This window comes from Centruroides vittatus, unplaced genomic scaffold, assembly GCF_030686945.1.
Source record: "Centruroides vittatus isolate TY-2023 unplaced genomic scaffold, ASM3068694v2 scaffold_2906, whole genome shotgun sequence".
In the NCBI taxonomy this organism is placed as follows: Eukaryota; Metazoa; Arthropoda; class Arachnida; order Scorpiones; family Buthidae; genus Centruroides; species Centruroides vittatus.
In genome coordinates this window covers 44,368-71,213 of record NW_027122695.1, presented here as the reverse complement: position 1 = coordinate 71,213, position 26,846 = coordinate 44,368, and the positions used below count along the sequence as shown (strand labels likewise).

The 26,846-nt window shown below is 32.4% G+C and overlaps 1 protein-coding gene across 1 annotated transcript; it reads right to left on the bottom strand.

The window, feature by feature from the left end:
* Window positions 1-3,881: 3,881 nt before the first annotated feature.
* On the bottom strand, window positions 3,882-4,691 carry LOC136987923 (uncharacterized; the record flags this gene model as incomplete). Its single annotated transcript, XM_067285694.1, has 1 exon — window positions 3,882-4,691. A coding segment is annotated over one exon (810 nt), but the record flags the coding sequence as incomplete, so codon positions are not given.
* Between the last annotated feature and the right edge of the window lie 22,155 nt (window positions 4,692-26,846).

The following is a 26,846-nucleotide window of genomic DNA, read 5'->3' as shown; positions in this document are numbered from 1 at the left end:
TCTTTTGTGTTGTATGTGACGAAAGATCCTTTGTTAGTAGCGAGTTCGGTGTAAAAGTGCCATTCTTTGATAATTCGAGTTTTAAATATATGCACATTTTTTATTTTGTCATTTTGAGTTGTAGACTGTGTATTTTTCTTACTTGTGTATCTTTCTTATCAAAAAATGATATTTATGATATCAGAGTCTAAAATTGGCATCGTGAAGCCTCCGTGGCCTTTCACTAACGATCCATCATTGAAGAGTTCAATTTTACAGTTCCATTCTTGTTCTTGCAAATGGTGTTTTAAAAAATATTCATTTCGTCTTGGCGCGTGAACGTTTAAATTTCCGTTAGCATTCGAAGCATGAAGTCACAGGTTTTACTTGTACATGTGACTTCATGCTTATTGTATGAAATGGCAATCACTGTTATCGTTATCCTATGCGCAATCCATAATTAAGGCTTTTCGAAGGTTTTTTAGACATTAATATTATTATTCAAAACGTTTCAATTGCTGAAGCTACTCACATTATCATTTAGATAATAACACTTGACATTTATAATTATTTCGGAAAAACATTCCAATTTTGTTTATGTTTAAAATAAGAATCTATTACTGAAAGCACTAAGCAAGCACAAAACCAAGTACCAATACAAAATAAAGACAGAAGCTTTAACAAATTACACGCGATTTTCTATACTTAGAATATTGAACGTTGTGTTACGTACACGACAGTCTGCAACATGGATCAATTTTATTATATAAAGGGATATTTACTCCATTAACTGAAGAAGTGCATTCTATATTAATAGTGCGTACTCTTCAGAAAAGCAAATTTATCCTAAAATATTAACATTTACTGTGCCGAAATATAATCATTAAAATTATACGAAGAATGCGATAGCACAAGTACTTGCATTACAAAAATAAAGTATTTTTACACTCGATTGTACGGATTTAGGAAAAATTGGACCAAATTTGTCCCTAAAAAAACATCGGTTTAAGAAGAAATTAATTATATGACTGCCACTAAAGCTGTTTATACGTTTGCTTCGACTCGACTAATTACTGAAGCAAAGTAATGTATCCAGATAAACTGATTTAATATACAAAAAATTTCTTGATACAGAGCTAAGAACTGATGGCTTCACGACGTTGTTGATGTTTAGTACAATTTGCATATTTTTAAATTTTCTTTCTTTTTAAAATTAAGTTTGTGTGAGTCAAATTCAATGTAGTAAGGACCTGAGAAATGCACTGTTACGTTTTTCACGGTGAAATAATTCACTGAGAAGAAACGATCAACGGAAAGTAAGATCGAATCTATGAAAATTGCAATTTCCAAAGACCCAGAATGTTGACACCATCAAAACTCCCAATAATTTTATGTATTTTCCTATAAATATATAAAATTTTAGGTTATTTTTTAGTATTTTTTTCTCCCTATGAGTAATAAGTAGGTTTTTTCAACCTGATCATACTTTCAGTCAGGTCCATAATGGGGCAGCTGTGGGGCAAGGGATTGATTACTTCTGAAAAATACTTGTTGTTGCTTGCCGAGATTCAAATTCGGATTTCCAAAGTGGTAAGCTGAAGCTTTAATCGTCGTTCTTGTTCCTCTCATTGTTCTGTCTCATTGTAAGCTTTGTTGTACCTATGACGAATATACAAAAAATGGCTCTCTTAATGCCCAGAGTAGAAGAAATTTACAAAGATATGTTTTTTGTGTACCTCCGTTTTCTATATAAGCATATTGTGTTGGATTTTGGAAACTACTTTTATCCAACTTTTGAATTTCTCCGCTAGTACTGCTGTAAAAATTTTTCTGAAACTGGATAATAGAGCTATTGGTCTGTAGTTTGCAGGATCAACTCTGTTTCCTTGTTTATAGACCATGGTTAATATTATTTCTTTCCAATTTGTTGGTATTTCACCGCTGGGATAAATTTTATTAAAATCTCTCGTAAGATAATGAACTAATTTAGAAGGCAGCAATTTGATGAAAGAATTAGGGATACCATCTGAACCTGGAGCTGATTTATTTTTCAATATCATGGTTCGTTCTTGCACCTCCTTTACACTTATTATTTCATCCTGATTAATTTGGTGAATTATGCTGTACTCTTTATAAATGTTATTCTGATTAAGTAAATATTCTTCCGAAATATTTTGAAAGTATTCTACCCATTTATTGTAGTTTATTACTTTTTGATTAAAGTAGTCGGACTTTTTCTTCCGAAACTTATTATTTTCCAAAAGATTTTCGTATCTTTTGATTCCATTAGCATTTTATTTACGTTAGTCAAATACAGTTTCATTGTTTTGCCTTAATTAAGTTCATATAGATTTTCTTGTTTTTCGTATAGTTCATCAATGCTTCGGTTGTATTGGACTTTCTAAATTCTCTTAGCCTCTTTTGTTTATTAATTTTATAGTAATAACAAGAGTTGTCAAACCAAATATTTTTATATTTTGATTTAAGAGCAGAGTTACAATGCTTGACTTGGCATTCCAATAATTTAGATATCAGTCTGTAATAATTAGTGATCGGTTTGTTCTCTTCCTCCAACGTTAGCAGTTCGGCTGTTATGGATTCGGATCTTTTTAACCATTTCTGCTTATTAAGTAATATGCCGCTTGAAGATCAGCCGTAATTACCTGTTCGATGAGCATTACTGGATATCAAAAAATTATGTTGTTCTAGATAGTCCTTTTCCGTTGTTTTCAAATTTACTATCCATGTTTCGGTAATACTAATAATTGCATTCGAATCTATGAAATTTTTTGTTAATATTGTTTGAATTTTGCATCTGAGACCCTGACAATTTCAAAAACTGATTAAAACTTTGTTCTGTATTATATTGAAAGTAAATTTGTTATTTTTATTATAATTATGATTGACTGACGTGAATTCATTATCAATCTCATTCTTATTATTGTTTTCTGTATAGTCATTTTCCTGGATATCGGGCTGCGTAGTTGTTATAACTATTTTCTTTGTGGGCCCTTGGTTGTTTGTCCTAAAAAATGATTGATTGATATAAACTCATTGGTATTAATGTCAAGCGTATATACGAGATTATCTTTTATAAAATAGTCGTCTCTTATTATCACTCTGGTTTCAGCTGAAAATTCTGCTTTGATTTCATTGAGTAGTTGTTTTCATCTAATTCTAGATCTATAACATAGGTCTGTTTTAATGATAGTTTTATTGACCTCGTTTTTCATATTTGACCTCTTCATCCAAAATTTTTTAAAGATTAAATTTCTATCTCTGACCGAGTCCGTTATTATTTTTATCGTTTGATTATCTGAACTACTTTTTCCTAATTGAATTAAATCTTTTATTTCTATGGTTTTTAAGTCCAAATCTATCTTAACAAATTTTTTGAACTCTAGCAACTTATCGTCGGTTTTAAATGGAAAATTTATAACTACAAGATTTCTATTGGTATTCTCGTTATAAATTCTATCTAACTCGAACTCGAACGTACTGTACCTTTTAAATTTAACAGGGCTTCGTCTTTTCTTCACATTGCTGGATTTTATGTGCAATGGTTTTCATTTCTTCATGTTTGTGTTGTCTTCTTGTATACAACTACTTTCATGTGTAATTGAATAAATTTCCTAATTTAATGACTCAAATTGCTCCTGAATTAAATCGTAAATTGATTTAAGCGAGTATTTCGGTTCATTATCACTTGTCTGATCAAACTGTTCTGATGTTTCGAAATAATCCTTAATTTTGGATTTTCTCATACTATTTCTATTATTTCTTATCTCTTCATCTGATGTGTCTTCTTCGCCTATTAGATCCATTAGATAGCTCATATCTTCTGAACTCTGTGCGAATTCCTTTCTAGGTCTTTACTGATAATACAACCTATATAAAGTATACTATACTTTAGGTTGAGATTGAATTGATTTTAATTGCCAAGGTACAGCTCCCTCATTACATAAATAATCTTTATAAATGTTCCTGAGACTTTTTGCCTCTTTATTATACATATTGCTGTTCACTTTTTTAAGATTTTCAAGAGTTATATTTTCCGATCTCCATACACCTTCATTCTGATTATAATCGGAATCTTCATAATCAGCATATCCATTTGGGCAATATGCTGCAGATTTCTGAATAAGCATATTGTGGAGAACGCAACTAGCAAGCACCATGCTTTTGACTGATTCGTCGTCATAATTTAACGGTCTCCTTAAGATACGAAATCGTGCTGCTAGTATACCAAAAGCATTCTCCACAACACGCCGGCCTCTGCTTAATCTGTAATTGTAAATTTTTTCAGAGTGACTAAACTCAGAATGTCTGGGATAAGGACGCAACAAATTGTGCCTTAAAGGAAAGGCTTCATCTCCAATTATAAAATAAGGGAACAGTGTATTTGAATTTGGCAAAGCATCTGCTTTTGGAAAGGTTAACTTTCCATTGATCAGATGCTGACCAAATACACTTTTTCTTAGTATTCCACCGTCTGATTCACTACCATAATGCCCATAATCAATCATTAGAAAGCGATAATGTGCATCAGATATGGCTAGTAAGACCGTACTAAAAGTTCCCTTATAATTATAATTCAGACTACCGGTATTCTTTGGACACTCTCGAACAACATGTTTTCCATCAATACTACCGCAGCAGTGAGGTAGTTGCCATCTTTTTTCAAAACCATCAGAAATATTTTTCCAATCTGCCGGAGTTGATGGAAATGCCATATATTCTTTCTGGAAACATTTCCAAATGGCTTTACATGTTTCCGGTATAATTTTCCGTACAGTCTGCCTTCCAATTCGAAATGAAAAGCTCAGACTTCGGTAGGTTTCTCCAGTTGCTAGAAACCTGTAAAATAGTTTTTTGTCAGAATATACACAGAAAAAATTAAGGTAGTAATAATTTTAGTAAGCTACTGCAATAGGTTAAAATAAATATTTTAAAAAATTAACTATATCTCCTAAATGAAAAATATAAAAGCAGTGTTTGTGCTAGAAATCATCAATAACAGAACAATTATTAAATTTAAAGCAATTACAAGGGTATGTCATATGGAAACTTTTGTGACTTTATTCTAAATGTTGGCAAATATAAGATTAAATAATAACAACGTATAGGCTATTTACCTTAAAGTTAAAGCCAATCTTTCATTTGATGATATGCTTTTGCGCCAAAACGTGTCTCTCTTCTCTATCAAGGGAGAAACCTTCTCCAATATACTATCGAACACATCCGGAGTCATCCGCATAAAACTGAACGGAATATTATTTTAATATTAATATATGTACACATACTATTAAACACATGATAAATATAATAGTTAAATTGCTTATTTACTCGAAGTAAAATTCTTGATCCCGAAACCTCAACTCTCTAACTAGGGAAGAATTAAATCCATATTTCTCTCTGTCGCGGAATATTTTCCTCATCCAGAAACGATGATTTCGGAGAGGTTTCGAATGCATCAACAATTGCAATGTTAAAAAATGAAGAGAAAGCATGGCAAAATCCATAGTGTCGTCCATGTTTGTAACTTTACGACAATTGCCGAACTAATCAACAGATGGCGCATTTCCACGTAAACTTTATTTCGGTGCTAGTGGAGTCAAGTTAAACGAAAACATAACTGAAACGAAAACTCTGTATGTTTCAGTTCTGTTTCTGAGTTTCTGTTTTCAGGTAATGTGGAGTCCAGGCTTAAGGAATGACAGTAGACAAACAGACAGGCGACTGTAGGAATTTATAGGTAGGCTTACCAGACGTCTCTCTTTGACCGAGACTGTCCCGGTTTGGTGATGTAGTCCTTGATCCCGGCCACTTTGTGAATTTATTCCGATTATTTGGTAAAATTCCAAAACTGCGAAATATACGTAAAGTAAAAATAGTGCAGTCTCCAACAAAGCTAGCAGCAAAATGGCGATTTGGCAACTAAAATATCCCATCTATTATACTCACTGTTGCCAATCTGAATGTTTCCTATCTAGATTAGGGCTTCTTAAACTATGGGTCGCGACCCCATTTGAGGTCGCTAGACGAAATCTTGGGGTCGTGAGATTTTAATGCAAAATATTGAAAGTAATTTGTGAGAGTTTGAAAATGGCATGCTTTGCGTTGTAGGTTTCGTAAGTTGCACTTTGTGTCACTTCTGGTGCAGCGAGACAACGATTCAGCAACACTGATTGTAGTGTGAACTAATGTAGTGTTGTTGCTTTTCAGTGTATTCAGTTGTCTCTGTTCCATTGTAACACAAGAGTGAACTGTGGTAGTACACCATTATTGTTTATTTGTATATATCTACATTATATATGTATATTTTCATTGTATTTCATATGTATATTGCAAAATATTTATATATCTTTATTTTATATATATTTTTGGAAAAAAATAACAATCATAAATGGGGTCGTGAATAAAAAAGTTTAAGAAGCCCTGATCTCGATCTAAGTACTTTTAATGTTGTCTAGATGTTTTCCTCAAAATTTATAGCATATGGTCTAATGAATTTACACGTTTTATTATTTCATCCAGATATTTTTCCCAAAGTTTATAATAGCATGTATCCTATGAGATCCACATACTTCTATTTCAATTTTTAGATATTTTGTTTCAATTGGAGTTTGCAAAAAAGCAAGACATCAACAATATGAAACGACGAGTAAAAATCATATGGTAACAACTTATATTCAAAATAAAATTTTTTTCTCCCCATTTTATGACAAAAAAGATAATGGTATAGATGTAAAATCCTTTGGACACTAGTGTTTTTGTTTTTAAAAAATGATAAAACTTACATATTATAAATTAATAAATTTTTTTTCTATTATAGAAATTGCATATTTTAAATATTTTTCTGAAAAAGCAAAATTACTTGAGAAATGTGGTGCGTGGTATGATTTATTTAGTACAGAAAAATACATCATTAAAATTAAAGAACAAAATTTGATAATTGTAATTGCTCGAATTATTTTTGGAAAAACCTAACGTCCAATACCATTGGAAAAATCTTTTTTAGAAACTCTCGAGAAATATCCGAAAAAATGTTAATATAAATAATATCATAGAAGAAAGTTATGCGGAAAATACAATTAAAATTACTGACGCTTCCTAGTGGGCGTTCTAGCAGCATTACAAATTCCTATGAGGCACGATTGATGCACTTAATATGTATAAATGTATACAATTCTTCATCTTAAAAACTAAACTTAAAAAATCAATACACAAACAGCAAACACTGTTTCTATATTAGAAAGTGAAGATACAGTATTCTTTATCCAAAATAGTTCAAATTAATAGAATTAATATACTTAATAAATCGAGTATAAATATACACAAATCATCTTAAAAACTAATCTTAACAGATCAATACATTCGTTATTCGCCCCTACTGCACGTTACAGGCATTCCCTGACAATAATAAATTCGTATTACAAATATACTGAATTATTTATATTATTATTAGCCAAATAAATAATAATAATTTATATTGTTAATTTAGGTGTTTCAAATGTGACACACAATAGATTCAAGAGGACAAAGGTCAGAGATGGTCGCGACCTTTTTTCCGGAGAATTGTGGACCAGGTGTCAGTGCCTCTAGTGTCAGTTTTTGGCGTAACGTTACACGGTCAGACTAGCGTTCAATGGGTTATATAGATAGATGGAAACTGGAAAATAATAAGTCAAAGATTTAATTTAACAAATTATTTATGACTTCTCTGATAGATTAAATTGGAATTATATATGAAAAAATTATAAATTTCCAATTTTATTTATTGAAAGAAATATTAAATATTTAAAATACAATTTAATTTCTTAATATCAATCATTTAATGAGCAATTGATTAATAAATACAGTTATTCGATTAATTGGAAAAAATATCGCAACACGAACATCTATCAAATACATTCATTAAAAATAACATACAAAATTAGATATTAAATTAGTTCTAAAATATCAACATTAAACTTCAGATACTTTAACTGACTTACAAGATTTATTAGATTGGGAATTAGTTTCAAGATATCAATTACTTTCTGAAGATTTCATCAAAAAATTTCTTAATTGTCATTCTTAGTGCTACATTATAAAATATCAGCAACTCAGTCATTTTTATATAAAAAACATCACTAATAATCTACAACTCCACTTACGGATATATATCAAGTCTTAGAGAAGATTACACGAAAATAACTCTTGATTGTAAATCAAATATATTGTATGAAACATTTTTCCAAAACCAAAAGAATATTTTAAGTGTAATCTACATTGTACCGTACATTATATTTGGCCATATAAATTTGTAATACAAAGTGTATCAAACCTAGAGAACATATATATTATTTTTTATTACTAAGATTTTTCTTTGTTTCTTGTTTATATGGAAACTCTAGCCTGTTGGCTTTTTCTCCAAAGCGCACCTCTTAGCCATTAGGCGAAGCGGTTAGTGCGGTACACGAAACGTTCCATGGCTTCCATATGTTGACGAGGAGGAAGGTCAGCTCGTGGCCAGTATATGAGAGTTAAAGTGAAAACGATAGTGAGATCCAAGGTCAAGGAACGACCTAGTTCTTAGGAGCCTCCACATACTGCAGGCAAACTAACCAATAATGAGTAGATGCTGCTGACAGGCCATATTGGACAATCAGGCGAGACGCGCAGGCGTCGTGAGTAAAGAAACCCGTTCAATGGGACTGTATCAGTTCGAAAAAGAGCCAATAGAGTTTCAACGTGAAGTGACAATGCGTGATGATAGATTCAAGAGGACAAAGGTCAGAGATGGTCGCAACCTTTTTTCCGGAGAATTGTGGACCAGGTGTCAGTGCAGGTACAAGTAATCGTTTCCCGCAAACTACAGATGAGGTCACGTGTCAGGAGGGGCCTCCACCAGGAGCTGGTGGAAAATGTCATTGCTTGCTGCCTGGTTAGCAGCTTCGTTAATATGGATTCCAACGTGACTCGGAGTACAACCGATTTCAAGGGGGGGTAGGATGTGAACTGATTGTGGCAGCTAGGTCGATGATGACCGCAGGGGGAAGAAAAATTGACATTGACGACTGCCTGGAGGACGGATTTACTGTCGAAAGAATGGCTGTCAGACTGTTAAGGCGGGCACTGATATAAACTGCCTGTTGAATACAAAGACTTTCGCACCAAAAACGCTGCAGTTCGTATGGAGCGACCATGTTTCCTAGAAGATATAAGCCGGAATAACCACACCCCGAACACTGCCCGTGAGTAAGATTTTGAGGCGTCAGACCAATAAAAGACCAACCTTACCAGGTGGTTGCTTGTAACTCAGTGAACCAAGCACCTAATGCTGCTGGAGGTACGCTGGAAGAGTTTGGGAAGTCATCTAGATGTATGTGAGTAAGGACGCTTACAGAGCTTGGGGGCACATGTCTCTGACAGTAGAAATGAAAGATTGCAGGTCCTCCTGACGGATCTAAGAGAGAACTCTGGAAGCGTATGGGCTCTGGAAAGGGTGCCATCGGTAATAGTCTAGTCTAGAAACTGTGTGGAAGTTTATGTGAAGAGGGCTATATTGGCCTCTCGAGAGGTGAGTGATGGCGTGCGATATAGCCCTCTGGCGCAGGCTGGGCTGGAGTGGAATATAGTCGGACTTGGCTTATAATGTCAGAAGCAGTGTAGACTTTCGCACCCCCAAGGCAGTGAGAAGAGCTTCGTGAATGGGTTTTTCGATGCGGCGGATAGTACTTGGGGAGCCCCATCCAAAAGAGGGGCTCCAAATTCCGCCATCAGACTTAAGACTATATAAACCAAGCGGAGAAGGTCAGCCCTTCTAGCACCGTTACGGCAAGAAACAAAATATTTGAGGAGGGATCCAGCTCGTGTCACTTTCGTTCTTAACCCGTCATCACACGCGTGCGCAGTCAAATAGAAATTACGCGCCCTCGGTCAATTTGGCACGAATTTAAAAAATTAATTAATAAAAATTTAGCGTCGAAAAACGAGTATTTTTGCTTTAATTCAGTTTATTAATGTGTTTGTAATCGAATTCAGTCAAAAAATTTTAATTTCTTTATAATTTATTGAAGATTTTAATTTTTTAATATTAGAAGGTAGTTAGCATAAATTACAAAGTGTCGTGTTTCATTTTCGCTCCCGTTCAGGTTTATTGCTGTAGACACGCGCCGATGTTTGTTTTTACTTCTACTGGTGATTTGGCTATTATTTTATCCTCGTCCGTTTTGGTTACAGAAGATGAAGAGACGGGCGTCATGTGATCGCTTACCTAACATTTCACCACAGAAATTTCTTTACCTTAAAAGTTTTATTTTATTTTTTCTGAATTTTAGTTATTATTAACTATCTCTTTTTTGATGGATTCTCATATTTATGTGTGTTCTGAAGTTGCAGGTATTTTTTAAATTAAGTTTTACGCATTTATATTTTTTTCTTCGATTTTTATACATAAAATATAATAAAATTCAAAAATTAATGAAATGTTATCAAAAATGCTAAATTATAAGTACAGTTTGTTTTACGGTACTATTGCAAACAGATATAGTCAATTATTTTGTAAACATACTTATTATATTAATTTTTATAAATTATTTAAATTGATGCATCGCGACATGCGCAGAATCGACTAATTACCGTCGCACGTTATTTAACATGGCGACAGGACTCAATTCAATTACTTCTTCATTTCAAATGTACTGTATATAAGAATGACTACGATTGCATCTTCGATTTCTACGTTTTCTCTACTATCTAACAGTATAAAATACTTGTTGTAAAAAAAAAATGAAATTATTATTTATATTTTCAATAAATTGATTTTAAAATGCAAAAACTAAACTTATAAAGTATCAACTGACTATGAATTTCAACTTTCATTTATTAACGTCAGACTTGTTGAATTCCACGGGATGGTATCATTTTGTAACTTCAGAGTAGTAAAGCTTGCATGTTTTTTCCAGCGAATATAATAGACTTGCTAGACCTCCACTGTGAAAAACAACAAACTGCTAATCGTTTTATTACTTTTATTTCAAAAACTCTCTTTCAGCTGAGGGTCAAATGGCTAAAAAATTGTGTTCTTCCACTCAGGGAAATGTTGTGATGGTGTCAGAAAACTTTATAAAATAATTTAAAAATACCATTGCAAGAAATTAAATAATTTCCGGTCAAATTTCAGTTTATTAGAAGTAATTTACTTTGAAATAACGCGATTATAAACAAAGAAGCGCGCGCCGCCGCCGCTGTGGCTATTTTTAGTAACAACGACTGGAGGGAAATATGAAAATTGAAATCCGAGATCACACGTGCCATAGTGCCGATTTGACACCAATAATTAAATAAAAATAATGAAATGCTTTAAGCAAAAAATGAATTGCGCATCATAAAATTGAAGAATTGAAGAAAAGTTAGACAGATAATAATTTTTTTTCAGATTTTTCACACAATTACAATTTTTACATGAACTAAATAAAAATCGATTGGTGCTGAATCGGCATTAAGCAGGTGTCAACGGGATAAGGCGTTTATTCTCTAGCCCGAGTATACTAGAGAAACAATCAAAAATCTCTCGTAAACGTTTTATGCGCTATATTACTCGGGAAAAGCTTGTTTTGTATCCTGTTGGATGATTTTTAAGACATCAGCAAATTTTAAAATTAAACTTCCAATAGAAGTGGTTTTTTTACTATTTTCTTGGTCCCTTCCTGTAGAAACATTACAAATGACCAATAATTTCGTGACATATTTCAGAATTTACAATAGCTGATGAACAGCTGTTTAGAAACCTTTCTTTTTCTGAGACATACATGATAATAACACGCTAACTTGGAAAAACAGCTGATCTCAAGGCCCTACTCTAACCCAACACGGCACACCAAAATGTTATTCCCCTCAAAAACGTATGATATGATACTATTAATAGAATTACGTAATGCCACTAACTTATTATTAATTATTATTATTATTGTTAAACAGACATCAACACCTGTGAGCAAATTTATTTTAGATATAATTTCTTAGAATACATAAAATTGCGTGGGTTGTAATAAAGGATAAACAAACATCATCTTATTTCATCAGTGCTGCAGCAGAGAATGAAATACAAGCATTAGAAACACAACAACGGTGATAAAAATATATAAATAAAACTTAAAATTAACAGAATATGTAAAAGTTCACGTCACACTTTACAATAGCTGATGAACAGCTGTTTAGAAACCTTTCTTTTTCTGAGACATACATGATAATAACACGCTAACTTGGAAAAACAGCTGATCTCAAGGCCCTTTAGCTTCGTACACCGAAATGCAGCGTGTGTCACATGATCCGTCGCGATTTTTTTGTTATGTGAAAGACAGTTCATTGCTAAATAACACGTAGTAAAGAAAATAAAGTTTTATGCTAAAACTTTTTATAAATGTATTTCATAAAATGAAGTATTATTAATTTTTTTAATTTTTTGTGGGTGTTTTTCTGTAAAGCACAAAAAAACAATGTTAAGTTAGTGATGTTATACTTAGCATATAGTATAAGTAATAAGAAGAAACTGGTGTAAAAATTATTAGAAAATAACCAAATACATTATTTTACTTATAAATATATTACAAATAACGAAATACATATTTACAGTAACTAATTCAGACGTGTGGAAAACCTGCTCCTTCTCAGGCGTTGTTGGGAACAACTCGCAAACGTGCACAATCAGCTGATTTCAAGGACATCCAGCTGTGTATCATTACTACAGCTTGTATCAAGTGTCTCCTTGTCAGTTTTCTGTTACATGAAAAATAATAAGTTTCTAAATAACACATAATAAAATAAATAACGGTTTATACTAAAATTTTTAGAAATGTATTTTATTATTGTTTTCTATATTCAGTTCATATACACAGTACATATAAAACCAAACTTGAATGTACTGTCTATAACATTGTATTTTATTATTATTTTTCTTTTGATTACTTTCAATAATTTAAAATATGTCTTTATGTGAATAAATTTATTTTCATTTTATGTTTTATGTTTCATTTTTCAAATTATTTTTTACTCTACCCACGAATGGCAGCTTTCTAGCAAATAACAAACCTATATGAAAAAGCCGACGTTGCAGGGATGAGATGCCCACGTAAAGTTGGCTATCATGATGGAAAGAAACCATTTAGAAACCATGCAAGGCACGAACACAAAAACTGTTTAAAACCTTTTTGTCGATTTTTCCGACCGATGGCGAGATTATTATTAATCAAATTGAAGACAAGTCTGCCCAAGAGGGACCACCATTTATTTTGCGCTCCAGACTAAAAACATACACATATGGCGACAGGCCTTCCTTTTTAGGCTTCATGTCGCCAAAGGTAAAAAGTCCTTTAAAAAACACAAACATCCAGTTAAAACTAGGAGTCGGTGACACACAGACGTCTTACTCTTCAACCATCCAGCCAGTGGGTGTTTCCGCTTTTTTATCTGCTGGAACAAGCGCTGGAAAATGCAAATTTTAAAGCTGCACCCTGGCGTCGGTATTTTAAAATTTCTTTTTGTCGATTTTTCCGACCGATGGCGAGATTATTATTAATCAAATTGAAGACAAGTCTGCCCAAGAGGGACCACCATTTATTTTGCGCCCCAGACTAAAAACATACACATATGATTGATTGTTTAAAACCTTTTTTTAAATTAAAATAAAGTTTTCCTTTTTAATATTTAATAACAACATACTGTTTTTCCCGAAACAGGACACTAAAAAACCTAAAGGATAAAAGATTGTAGCAGAGCCTTCAGAAAAACTGGAAAAACTATTTAAAATCACTGAAAATCAAAAAGTGAGGAGAAGCACACCAATATGGCGGTTGTATTATCATGTTCACCGTGACATGCTAATTATATATCTTACGATAAATTATATTGATTATTTCTTCTTTTACGATAAAGATGCCTTATCGAATAATAAATTCCAATAATGTAGTCTATCAATTAGTTGAGTAAATATTTTTTTACATAACAGGATACGCATACTTTCCTGATTGCTGTACATGTATAAAGACATTTTATTATCTAATTATAAAATATTGCGTAAAATCTGTTCAGCTTCTGATTTCATCTTGTCCTGGTACTTGCCTTGGTAACATGCTTAGTGCTTTTGCTGCTAAATTCACGTTTTAAGAACAAATAATCACAAATAAAGTAGCAATTTGAAAATTTTCAAAAAATAAATGTAGAGTAGTTTTATTTCAATAATATTCTGAGTAAATTACAAACTCAAACACATGTAGAAAAAACCATAATTTTCTGATTGCAATTATATAATCAATAGTCAGAAAATAACATGAAGTATTGCCCATAGTACTTATACAATCCTATTTTCTCTTCTGTATAAGTATTTGAAATAGATTTACTAGATTCCTGCGAATGTCTCGAGCAGAAGAGCAAGACAAAAAGGAAATATTCTCCGTTCAAGTGTTTAAAATTTTATGCAAATTTCCTTGAAGTACATCTCTGGCTGAAAACGCTCGAATTTTTACTTCAGATTCCAAGACCAGACTATTATAGCCTTCGAGTAATGAAGATATATAAGGAACATTCGACTCTAGCTTCGATAACTCTTTTATTTATTGCAGTGTATATTGCTCTACAGTTTAGCATTGTCAAAAGAAAAAACGTCGATTGATACTTCCTCTACAACTGATATTTGATTGGCATTGATATTTCCTGCACAATTAATCGGAACCTCCCACCAATACGGTTTTCATGTCTCTTCTTCTCTTTCGTTTTTCTAACTCCTTCTCGAGGTTAAAGAAAGACAGACAGAAAACAGACAAATGGAAGTGAAAACACACAGGTCCACAATTTTTTCAAATTGCGCCACAATAAATAACGTTAATCTATAAAAGTGGCAGTCAAATAATAATACATTCTTTTTCCAACAAAAATTTTTCAACAAACAAAATTGGTCCAGTGTTTCAAAAGTTCATCATATCGGAGATCGTACAATCGATACTAATAGCACTATATTTTTTTCGTATATATAATATTTTTTATCGTGATGTTCATCGTGATCTACTAATTTTATTTTTACCGATAACTTATATTGATTATTCACTCTATGATAAACCTGCTTTACTTATTAGTAAACAAATAAAATAAACTTCAGTCTATCAATTAGTTGAGTAAATATTTCTTTACATAACAGCATACGCATACTTTCCTGATTGCTGTACATGTATAAAAACATCTGATTTTCTAATTATGGAATATTGCGTAAGTCCGTTTTGCTTCTGATTTAATCTTGTCTTGGTACTTGCATTGGTGGTACGCTCAGTACATTCGATGCTAGATTCACGCGTTAAGAGTAAAAATAATCACAAATAAAGCATCAATTTGAAAATTTTCGACAGGTAAATGTAAAGTAGTTTCATCTCAATGATATTCTGAGTAACTTACAAACTTCGGACACATGTAGAAAAAACCATAATTTTCTAATTACAATTATATAATCAATAGTCAGAAAATAACATGAAGTATTGTCCATTGTACTTATACGATCCTATTTTCTCTTCTGTAAAAGTATTCGGAATAGATTTACTAGATTCCTGCGAATGTCTTGAGCAAAACAGAAAGACAAAAAGGAAATATTCTCCGTTCAAGTGTTTAAAATTTTATGCAAATTTCCTTGAAGTATATCTCTGGCTGAAGGCGCTCGAATTTTTTCTGCAGATTTCAAGACCAGACTATTATTGCCTTCGAGTAATGAAGATATATAAGGAACATTCGACTCTAGCTTCGATAACTCTTCTATTTATTGCTGTGTATATTGCTTTACAGTTTACCATTGTCAAAAGGAAAAAAATCGATTGGCATTACTCGAAATTTAATTACGAAGAAGAATACAAAATCGCAAAACGTATACAAATGTCATTAGTTGCAAGTTTGTCTTTGCTTTTCTTTGCTTCGTTAATAATGTGCTTAACGTCGACGTTGGTACTATACGCGGGAATAAAAGTACAAAACGGAAGCGATTTTGAAGCAACGACATGCTCTATTAATCATACAATATGGCTTCTGTATGTAGTAGGACATATCGCATCTCTCCTATTCATTTTTGGTTTATGTATATTTGTATGGTCGAAAAGATTTGCGAATTTATCCCAAGAATTACAAGAGACAAACATTCGAATGGGATTGTTGAAAACTCGATTACAAATCATTATGGAAAAACACACGGAACTGTGGGAAGTATATCAAATGGTCAACGAAACTTTTTATTGGCTGATTCCTCTAATTTATACTCATTTCCTTTATATTACCTGCTTCTATACTTATGGAACTATATTCGGGAAAATGAATTTCAATATTCGAATTTTTACTGGAATTTTTTGTTCAATGTACGGTTTCGGACTTATTCTTGTAGCCTGGTTATTATCAAATGCAACAGTATTGGTAAGTATTTCAAAGAATATTTTGAAATATAAAATAATAGCATTTAAAGAATGACTTGGAAACCATTTAGCGTTTTTGTGTATTTCGTTAATAAAAAGACCATAGTCTATAAAAAACTTATAATAAATATTGTTAGATCGCAATTGTGTTATTGGAATAGCTTTTGTAAAAACTGTTTTTAATTATTTGAGTAAAGTTTAATTGGGTGTAATGTAAACAGGGTTGAAGAAGTAAACGCGCCTGAAAAGCTGCATGAAAGTAGTGAACGTCACCGAGAGCCGATGTTGTAATAACATATCACAGCATTTAATATTTTACAGTTGTAAGGTAATTTAAGAGACACAAGATAAAACTTCGTGTTCGTCAAATTCAGAAACGGATGTTCAAGCAGCCTTTCTGCATTTAATATTAATGAACGGATTGGATTGTCTACAAAAATTATAATAATTAGCATTTTTCGGATATTGCATGAATTTACGAGTCGGGGGAAATAACAAAAGCAACTGCCTTTACAATTCAAAGAATAAAAATCTTAACTAGTTGCGTAGCTTTCCAGGCAAACTCGTTTAAAATTGCATGTGGTGTCATCTATTTCCTAAAAGTAATGTGTTCTTACTGAAAGCTTACATTTAATTAATTACTTACGATAAGGTTTTATGATAAATATTTCTTCAACATTTTTTAAAATTTGCATGATACTGTACATGTGTTCATTATTTCATGAGTAGCTTAAAATTTTAGATCTACGACGATTTCAGCTCCATTGTAAAATTATGTTCTGCTGATTTGTCTCCACAATTCAAGTTGAAGGTAACTTTGTACACTTCATTACTATTTCATGGTAAGACTACATTTATATTGAAGTTTATAATAATATTTTATATTTCTGCACAGATAACTGGTTTCATGAAAAGATTTAAAGGCCAGCCTATGGGAATCTCCGTTGCCGATTTCTTCTTTATAAAGCGAAACTTCTTAATCAGAGTAAGTGCGACTTATTATAATTACTTTATAGATTTTTACTACATAACTTTCTTCTTGTAGGTGTTGAGTGCACTGTATTCCATTTTCTCTTCTTTGGTACAATTGAGTGGAGTGATGGCAAAAAACAAAAAATGTTCAAGTAGCTTTTCTGTATTTAATAATAGTATTTATTAGTTTTAATTTTTGAATTACTATGCTTTTCAACTAAATAATGTTTTCATTTATACTATCGATTAGTTTTCACAATGTATCGCTTCACCAAACATTCCACTTTTTTCGAAATTATGTCCATTACAATGCCAGTGGATAAAATCGTGGGTTCGCCCCTCGCCAACCGGATAGCAGCGCGTTTTCTGAGTTTCGTTCACATTAATAACAAGAAAATAGGGTATAGTTTTTGATAAAAGTTCTAACGGAGACAGTCCTTGCTGGATCGCCCATGTATCGTGTCGCTGTAAACAAATCGGGCAGATCCTGGAATTTCATTTAGGGGTGCGCTTCATGTAAATATTGATGTCCTCTGTACTGTAGTTTACTATAGAAAACTCTTTTATACTTCAAATTATAAGTTTTCAGTAATTGCGTACGTGCACGTCACATTCCAGTAAATTCTGTCGGCCGAATGGCCGAGCTTCGAAAATGGAAAGCTACCGATCTATCGGACCCAGGAACAAATTTGGACAGGTGGAAAAACCCCCAGGAGCCTTTCAGAGGTGGTCCGTCTGGATATGTCGAGCTTTGTCCCTCATCACCCGGCCGAACCTATACTGGACTTGCTAAAAAGATGCTTTTTTTGTGCCAACGGTGCAAAGAGTTACGAAAACTTCTAAATCCACTCTGCAAATGAATCAAAACTTACTGGAATTAATACTGTCTTTAAAAACAGTTGATTGATAAATTTCAAGATTAGCACATGGGACGTTTCGAGTAACATTCGAAAGTGATTTTTTTACAGAAAGAATTATTGGTTTTTAAATTGCATATTCTCATATAACATTAAAAATTGTATACTTACTTTTATTGTTATATTACGGGATCACATTGTTATATTTGAGGTCGGATATTGCTCGAAGATATGTGGCACAGGCGAAGATATTGTAGTTTGATGTTAACAAAATGCAAAATGTATTACAGTTTTCAAGAAATCGCATTGGATAATGTTTCAAAATGGTGAAACTCTATTGGTATATTGTTATCTCACTCGAAAATACAGCTTCGAGCTGCAAATTTTATTGGTCTTGTCTGTATTTAAAAATTATCGTTTACACATTTTACATTGCCAAGCTTTTAATGTGCGTATTCGCGACTTCTATGTAAAGAGAGTAGATGACTGTATTGGTATATCTATACTTCTCAAGATTTTAAACGTCTTTAGAAAAATCCAGCAATTCGTAGAATGTCATTCGCAGCCGTTAAAAGTTTTTATTCAAAAAATAATGTTTATATCATTAGTCATAATAAATAAACTTGCGTGTTTTGAGACTTTGTTAAAAGTTTTTTATATTTTTATTTATTATACAATGGTAAAATGCAATTTCGAGACAAGGCAAGAGTCAGTGAATTTTTATAACGAAGATCTTCATTAAGTCCAGCGTCTGTCTAAACAGTAAATTTTCGTCATTTCTACACTCGAGTAAAGAAATAATTCGAATTTGTGTTATCCGTGTTTAAATTATTTTAACTTCTTTTTGTAATTCTCGAATGAAATTATGACATTATCTTAATTTTATTCGAGAATTACAAAAAAAAAAAACTCCCTTGGTCAATTAAGGCACGTGATCCCTTTGTCGTGGGTTGCCCTTTCCGTAATAAATTAGTATTATTTTTTTCACAGAAAAGTTTTTACTGATGATCAAATTGAAATAACAATATTTGTTATTAACCAGAAATTCGTTCTAACGGATCGTAATTGCTTTGTCCAGTACCGAGGTATCATTGTATTTTATTAACGCTATTTTGATATACACAGTAACATCCATAAATTAATAAGCCTGTATTATTAGGCAATTAATACAGATATTAATAGAAAAATGTGACAAAAATTTAAAATTGCATCTGGCGACCTGGACCGTACAACTTTGATGCAAAAATGTCTACGTTGACCTATCAGAGGGCATCTAAAAACCTACGATTTGGGTCACGTGGTGTCTTTCTGAGGCCAGTTTTTATTTTGAAATAGTAAAATTATCAGCCTACATAGAAATCTACGATAATGTTCTTGATTTTCTCATATTGTTTTTTTTCTAATTGTAACAATACTCGTGTGTTGAAAATGCGTTTTATTTTCACTAACGTTTCATTTATACAAAAGAAAGTACTGGAATCCTGTCAGATTTGACTCTTCGACTTATCTGCAAATTTCCACTTTTCAGACTACCGAACCGAAGAAAGTAGAACGACCACGCGTGAGTGTATAATACAAATTTGTGTTTGGACAACACAAAACACGAGATTTGTAAATTTCATTTAATAATTTAATAATTGTATTTATTAGAAAACAAAATCATTTTAATTCTTAAAGTGAAATAATTGTAATCGATCAATGTAATGACTTAACGCGTGTCTCGTATTTGTCGTAACCAATTACTTGAATGCATTGTTGGACGTTTCCATTGTTGGCGCCCTTTTGTTGGAGGAAAATAGAAATAAATTTTCTCTTTCTTGTTTTCATTTGTTTTGTTTAGATTTGCCGGGTAAATTTTAGTAATAAGTAAACTTCAGCTTGAAAGTAAACTATGATTTTTCATTTATAAGAAATCAAGACAGAACGACAAGCGATGGAATGTTAAAATGTTAAATTTAAAGTTTTAATTTTGAAATCTCATTTAAGACATGAACGTTTTTAGAATTAAAGTAGAATTAATTTAATTTACCAAATTATAAATAAAACTATGACGTCGACAGTCATATTTCAGTTTAAATTTCATGATATATATATATTCAATAGGTTCTCCTTTTTCTTTGAATTTCACTTAGGGCCAAGAGTGAAAACGTGTGGGGTAGAGGCGTTTATTTCCCACTTTTCTCCATAAAAGTCAGATCAGTCTCGGACATCGATGGAGACAGAGACTACTGTGACCTTTGCGCAATTCTGGCAGTCGTATTTTGCATAGATTCGCTATGATTATTGAATATTATCATTTCCTATGTTTATTTTGTATTTCGTAGATGGTTCGAGACGTGTTCGAAGCGAATTATATTTCGTTAGCAATATTCGTTTTTATGTTTCATTATGGTAAGGTATAGTTGCTGACTTTCATTGTTACTAGTTAAAACAGTGCATGCTTTAGTTTACATAGATGTAATACTGTAAGTTTATTGTATTAATATTCGTGTGTAATAAATCTACAATTTACATTATTACTAAACTATTTAATGAACGTTAAACAGATGTTTATCAAGTGTTAGTCAAAACGAATGAGACTGCACAATTGATGTTAATCACGTATGGAGCATTTTTTCTAATTCTCAGTGGAACTCAGACACAAGCACCTTTTCGTGGTGAGATCTGAGTTGCCGTTCGTCTGGAAATAACGAAGGGCCGGAGAAGAGTTGCGTGTTTCCGTTTAATTTGTTATTATAAGAAGGGTTTGGAAATAAGTCAATACGCGTAGAAATAACAAGCAGCTGTTTATTGTGATAACGTCACATTGATATCAATTTTGACAGTGTCTTGTCCTTTTACATCGTAGGTTTTTTCTGTTAACAGTAGAATTAATCAATCCCGAAGTAAGTCGTTCGGCCTTAACAATGATGAATTGATAAAATGGCAATTTCGATATACTAGTGTGTCATATCAAACAAGAAACAAATCACTTAGGAGATCGTTGGATGTTTCCGTATACTTATCGGGCATTGAAATGTATGTTATACTTTTGTAATTTATAGTTAAGCCTGTATATACATTATTAATATGGAGTGCTTTCGGGATTCCCGAAAACTCTGAATCAGAAAAAAAAGAGTTGATGATAATTATACACATTAAGTTATGGAAATGTATAGAAACCATGTGTTAAAATACGATTAATTTAAAATGCTACAAAAAGGAGATTTAGGATTTAGGGTGGCTTTGGAATTTATCAAGTTTATTCCTTTTTTTTTATAATATTAGTATTCTTTTGACGCACATGAAACCGTGTCGGTAATTGTTGTTGTCTTCTAAACATTATAAAGTGTCCGCGTGTCTATAGTGTTTAGGAGACAACAATAGTAGTATTAAATAAATTATTGTAGTTTTCAGTGAGAATGGAGCTGTGATATATATTATTAACAATTTATATTGTGTTTAGGTTAAGTTAGGTAACATAAACAGAATACTGTAATATAGTAAATATTGAAACGAAATCCATGTAAAGAGTTCGGATTTTAGCTAAATATTCTAAAAAATTTTGTATTTTAAATGTGTTCTTAACTGTTCTATACAAAAAAGAACAGTAATAGAAATTTCATGACTTTTAAGTATCTAAAGATGGCCTCTAGAGCAGGTTGAAAACGTTTGTTAGGGTTAATAAATAATTCTCGATGTGGTAAGGTGTTTTTGCGTAGCTTAAGAAGCATCTAGCTGGGTATTAATTAAGTATTTTATGTTATGATAGTGTTTATATTTTTGCAACGGCTTGTATAAATTATGTGGGAAAAATGTTTTCGCAAATATCGCGTTTACAGAAAAATTATTAGACTGCAATTTGAAAAAATTGTAGACATAAATTTCGACTTTTTCCTGTCTGTATGCCAGTCTGATTGTCTCTCCTTAATCTCGAGAAACAAGTAATACAAGAAAGTCGAGATAGAGGTAGAAAGAGTAGCGGTAAGAGGCCTAGACTAAGTATATAAGATCTCCAAATTTAAAATGGATGTCGCGTTACTTCGATTCGAAATTATTTCCCTGGACAAAGTTTAATAGATAACTGACCTAGATAACTGACTGTACTGCTAAGAAAAAATGTAAGATGTACAGGAAACACACAACTACTAAAAATTTAAGAACACTGTGACGTAAAGTTTCGGCCTGGCATTCTGACAATATCACAATAAATTATCGCTCGTTTGAATTTGTTTGGTTAATTTGGTTACGGCAACGCGACACGTGAGCGATATGCCGAAAGGAAGACTTTTGTGGAAAGTTCATTATTTAGTTTACATAAATTCTCATTGTTTAGTTTTTAAATACAATAAATCTATAAAAGGAAATTGTTTCTTTCAAAAATAAAATATGTAAAGAAGAGAGTTACCACAAGAATTTATGTTTAAATATAGTTCAGATTATTACTTACTTCTGTTGAAATACTGTTCATATATAAAACTGAGTATCCACACAACACTTTCTCTGCCAAGTTAGGGCTGTACTCGCTATGGAATTTCCGGATCGAGCACATATTTGAACTCATGACCGAGACGAGTTCAATGGTACCTTACTTTTGGACTGGAGACCAAAAATAAGAAAGTTATCATATTTACGATTTCTTGCCTTCCACAATGCCATTTTAGTTTTCCACTAGGCGGCATTCGACTGGTCGTGCTCCCGACAAACTCCTCCCGGAGGATAGCAGCCGGCAAGCCGCTGAATGTTTAACCTCACTAGTTATTGAACAAAAGAAAAAAAAGGAAACGTATCTACAAGCAGCACCATCTAGTGCAAAACTCTAAAATGGCGTAGAATGCATTGTAAAAAGCAAGAAATTGTAAATATGATAACTTTCTTATTTTTGGTCTCCGGTGTCCAAAAGTAGGGAATGGTTGAACTTGTCTCGGTCCGAGTTAAAATATATACTCAAAGACCCGAAATTCCATACAAAGTAATTTATATAACCCTTAAGTTAGTTTTATACATAACCACGATTTTTGTGTGAATTGCATTGCAGACATTAACTGTTTCGTCTTTAGTATATCTGGCAGGAAAAAAAAGAGAAATTAATCAGATAATGATTGGCTGCATCAGATTACGACAATGAAATATTATGAACAGCACAAGCATCTAAATTGATGATGTATATCATTTAGATGCTAATTTTTAGGTTGTACATGTGGTGTTAAAAGCAACTAAACTGTATAGCTAAATTGCTCATGTAGTTAAATACAAGTTGAGGACGAGATTCTACCTTACCCGTTAAAAATTACAAACAAGAATATAAATTCTTAAAACTGCTCACTACGTTTAAATAAAGTCACCATAAATCTATAAAACACCTTACGCATGAAACATTTTATCATAACACTTGATTGAATATAATCATTTGACCAACACAACTTCAAAGTAAATGCTAAAACAAACTTATCGATTTTGTAATTAAAATCAGGCTCTTAAAGTCTTTTCTTATTAAAATAGCAATTTTCAGGCCTCAGAGTGCCATTTTCCCTCTGAAAAAGTGAGAAAAGTAAATTGAAATACAGAAAAAGTAAGTAAAATGTGAGTACAATAGTGACAAAACAAAGTGAAAACATAGAAGGAAAACTCAGCAAAATAATAGTAAAAAAGTGCTTTTCTTTGTTATGGTTAAATACATTTTAAAACTTTCTGTATATACTGTAATATTTCCAGTAAATCATAAATACTTAAGTCTTTGGCTTGCGTAAATAACCAGTCATGAAAAATGGTTTTTTTTCATTAAGATTTTTCTGGATGTTTTCAGCTTCCTTTTTTTTGATTCCTCTTGCTTTTAACAATAACAAGCATGAAATGTGCTGACCATATTGCATTCATGTTCTTGCTATTAATGGCATTCTCCAAGATTTTTTCCTTCTTCTAACAAAACTTGGCTTGTCTGGTCCATTTCTCTTTCTTCTTTTGAACTCTACTGCAGTGCCATAATCTTTTTTTTTTGTCATGAACAGCTGTCTTTTGATGTTCTTCAAAACGTTTCTGTTCTTCCTCTTCTGCTTTTTTTCTGTTTCTTTTTTTTTTTAAACTACTTTTCATTTTTCAATTGTTCTTGATAATCTTTATGTGCTGAAGCAGCTAATTTCAGTAGATTCTTTGTAATAGGTACAAGGTGTGGGCTTTGCTCATACACGTTTAGTCCCTCCTTAACAATCAAAAGTCTATTAAGCACTCTTTCTGACATCAACGCTCTATCATGAGGAAGTACTCGGTGTGATACTGAAAATCCCCGTTCCACATCAGCATTGCCATGAGAGTGTCAATGCTGATTTTACCAATTTGGTTACACTGCTTCTAGCTTTTTTTTTCTTTTTTGGAAATAGGGAGCCAATGCTTCAGTTATTAATTAATACAATTTCTTCTTACTTATTGATATTCCTTCAGGAAGTTTAGTTTTTGGAAGTAGTGCTTGTAGTGTTGGAACAATATTATTAGAAGCAGCAAATGAGAAATTAATACCTATTGTTTTCATGGCTCATACAAGTTCTGCATGGTATGCAGCCTCTCTTATATAAACTCACAGTTACTGATCCTTCTCCAGTCCCATTATCAGTATTATTTGATCATTTTTTGATGGGCCTGGAAACCTATCACCTGGTTCAACCAATGTCAGGTGTCACTGTCTTGGACCATAAGCACAGATAAATTTTTGTCTGTATTTGGCAGTACCTCCATGATCGAAAAGGGTTTGGAAACCTTTTTTCACTTGTATTATTCAATTACATACTTTGCAAAATACATTGGTGTCTGAATGCAGTTGTCCATAATCCTACTGTACAATCTGCCTTGTCCTTTTGTTTCAACCAATCATTTCGAAATTTGCACTTTGATGATGTCATATTGAGTAGATTCAAACCATAATATCCATCATCTAGACTCGAACTTGGAACTTGCTATAAACCAACAGTTTGTCAGTATCATTCCACTAGAGATTTTTATTGGTCAATCACAAATCGGAAGTTGGTAAACACGTGTTGACCATGTGATCCGTCACTTCTCTGCACATGTTAAAATAGAACAGAAGAATAAAAAAATTACCAATAAAATAAAGCAATACTAAAAAAATTATTTTTTGCATATTTTATCAATTATATTTGATCATTTAAATATATATAATTCGCCAAAAATTAACATTAAATGTATATTATTTAGATCTACGCAAAATATATTTACAATTCAATAATTTAAAATATTTCAGAATTTTATTTTTATATAAATTTTCCATTTTTGTGATGTGACTATTATAGTAATTTGAAATAAAATTAACAACTCTTATTGTTTGATTTTGTTGGTAATAAATAGCAGAAAATATAATTTATGAGCGCGATAAGAAACTGTTTATTTTTTTAATGCTTCGAGATGTGTAAACATTGATTTAAAAATAAATTAATAAATCCAAAATAAACAGATTTCAAATATATTAAGAAAAATAATATTTTATTAATGATTTCTTAAATAACGAGGAACTTTTACCTGCGGATGAATAAGAAGCAACAATGTTAATTTAACAAATATGCCAACTTATTGGACAATGAAAGTTTTTTTGATTTTCTCAATTCCCTGGACACAATTTTACATATCTTCGCATGTAATACTATACAAATCCATCTTTTATGACTGTTTAACACGCCATTTCAATTTTCCCAAATTTTACCTACCCTTGGATGATTTGAAACAAGAACACTCTTAACAAGAATCTTGCATTGTGCTTTGAATACTTTTATCTATATCTACTCTATATATCAGTGCCGTAACTAGCCATTCCTGTGCCCTGTGCAATAATTTGCATTTAGGCCCCTTAACTAATTAGGTTTGGAAAATTAATAAAACAAATATATGGGACCACCGAAAGGTCGGACAGAGTCGGACCTCCTTTATCTCGGTTCCCAGCTCGGTTAAGACCTGTGCCCACTGTCGAGGATGGCTTGTCCAGTCTGGAACTAGTAACTTGTCAGGTCGAGTGGAGGAGGAAAGAGCGGGATCGTTGATAAGACAGAGGCGAGATTCGAATAAATGACACCAGTTAAATCAACAACCAGAATTTATTACGAAACGATAAAGAACAGTTACACCGAATAACATTGACAGAGATATTACGTACTGCACTAACATAGGAAAGTTCGAACCCGAGAGAGAGTTTACAAATAAATGGTCGTCATACCTCAACAAGTATTGGAGTAGGATGACAGAGTCAATACAAAAATCCGTAGTGGCGTAGAAATTCGGCGTAGAGTTTCGGCGTAGCGGCTTTGTCGAATTTCGGCGTAGAGGCTTCGAGTCCGACTAGAGGTGGGAGCTACGAGCGACGACCCCTTGGTTCTTGCTCCCCTCCTTTTTATTTCGTCCCCTCATTAATTTTCTTGCTAATAAGCGAATTTTGTCTTTAGTTCCGAGTGTGACTCAGTTTCGAGTTTCGCGTTTCGAGGGGTGGCGATAGGTATGGTCAATCCCCTAAGACAAGTCAGTTTTTGGTTTGGAATTTGGTTATTGATGTCAAGATAATGACTAATTTACATTTTTATTTCGCCGGTCAATTCGAACTCTCACAAATACATGCTTTTCGGGCCCCCCTTCCAAGTAG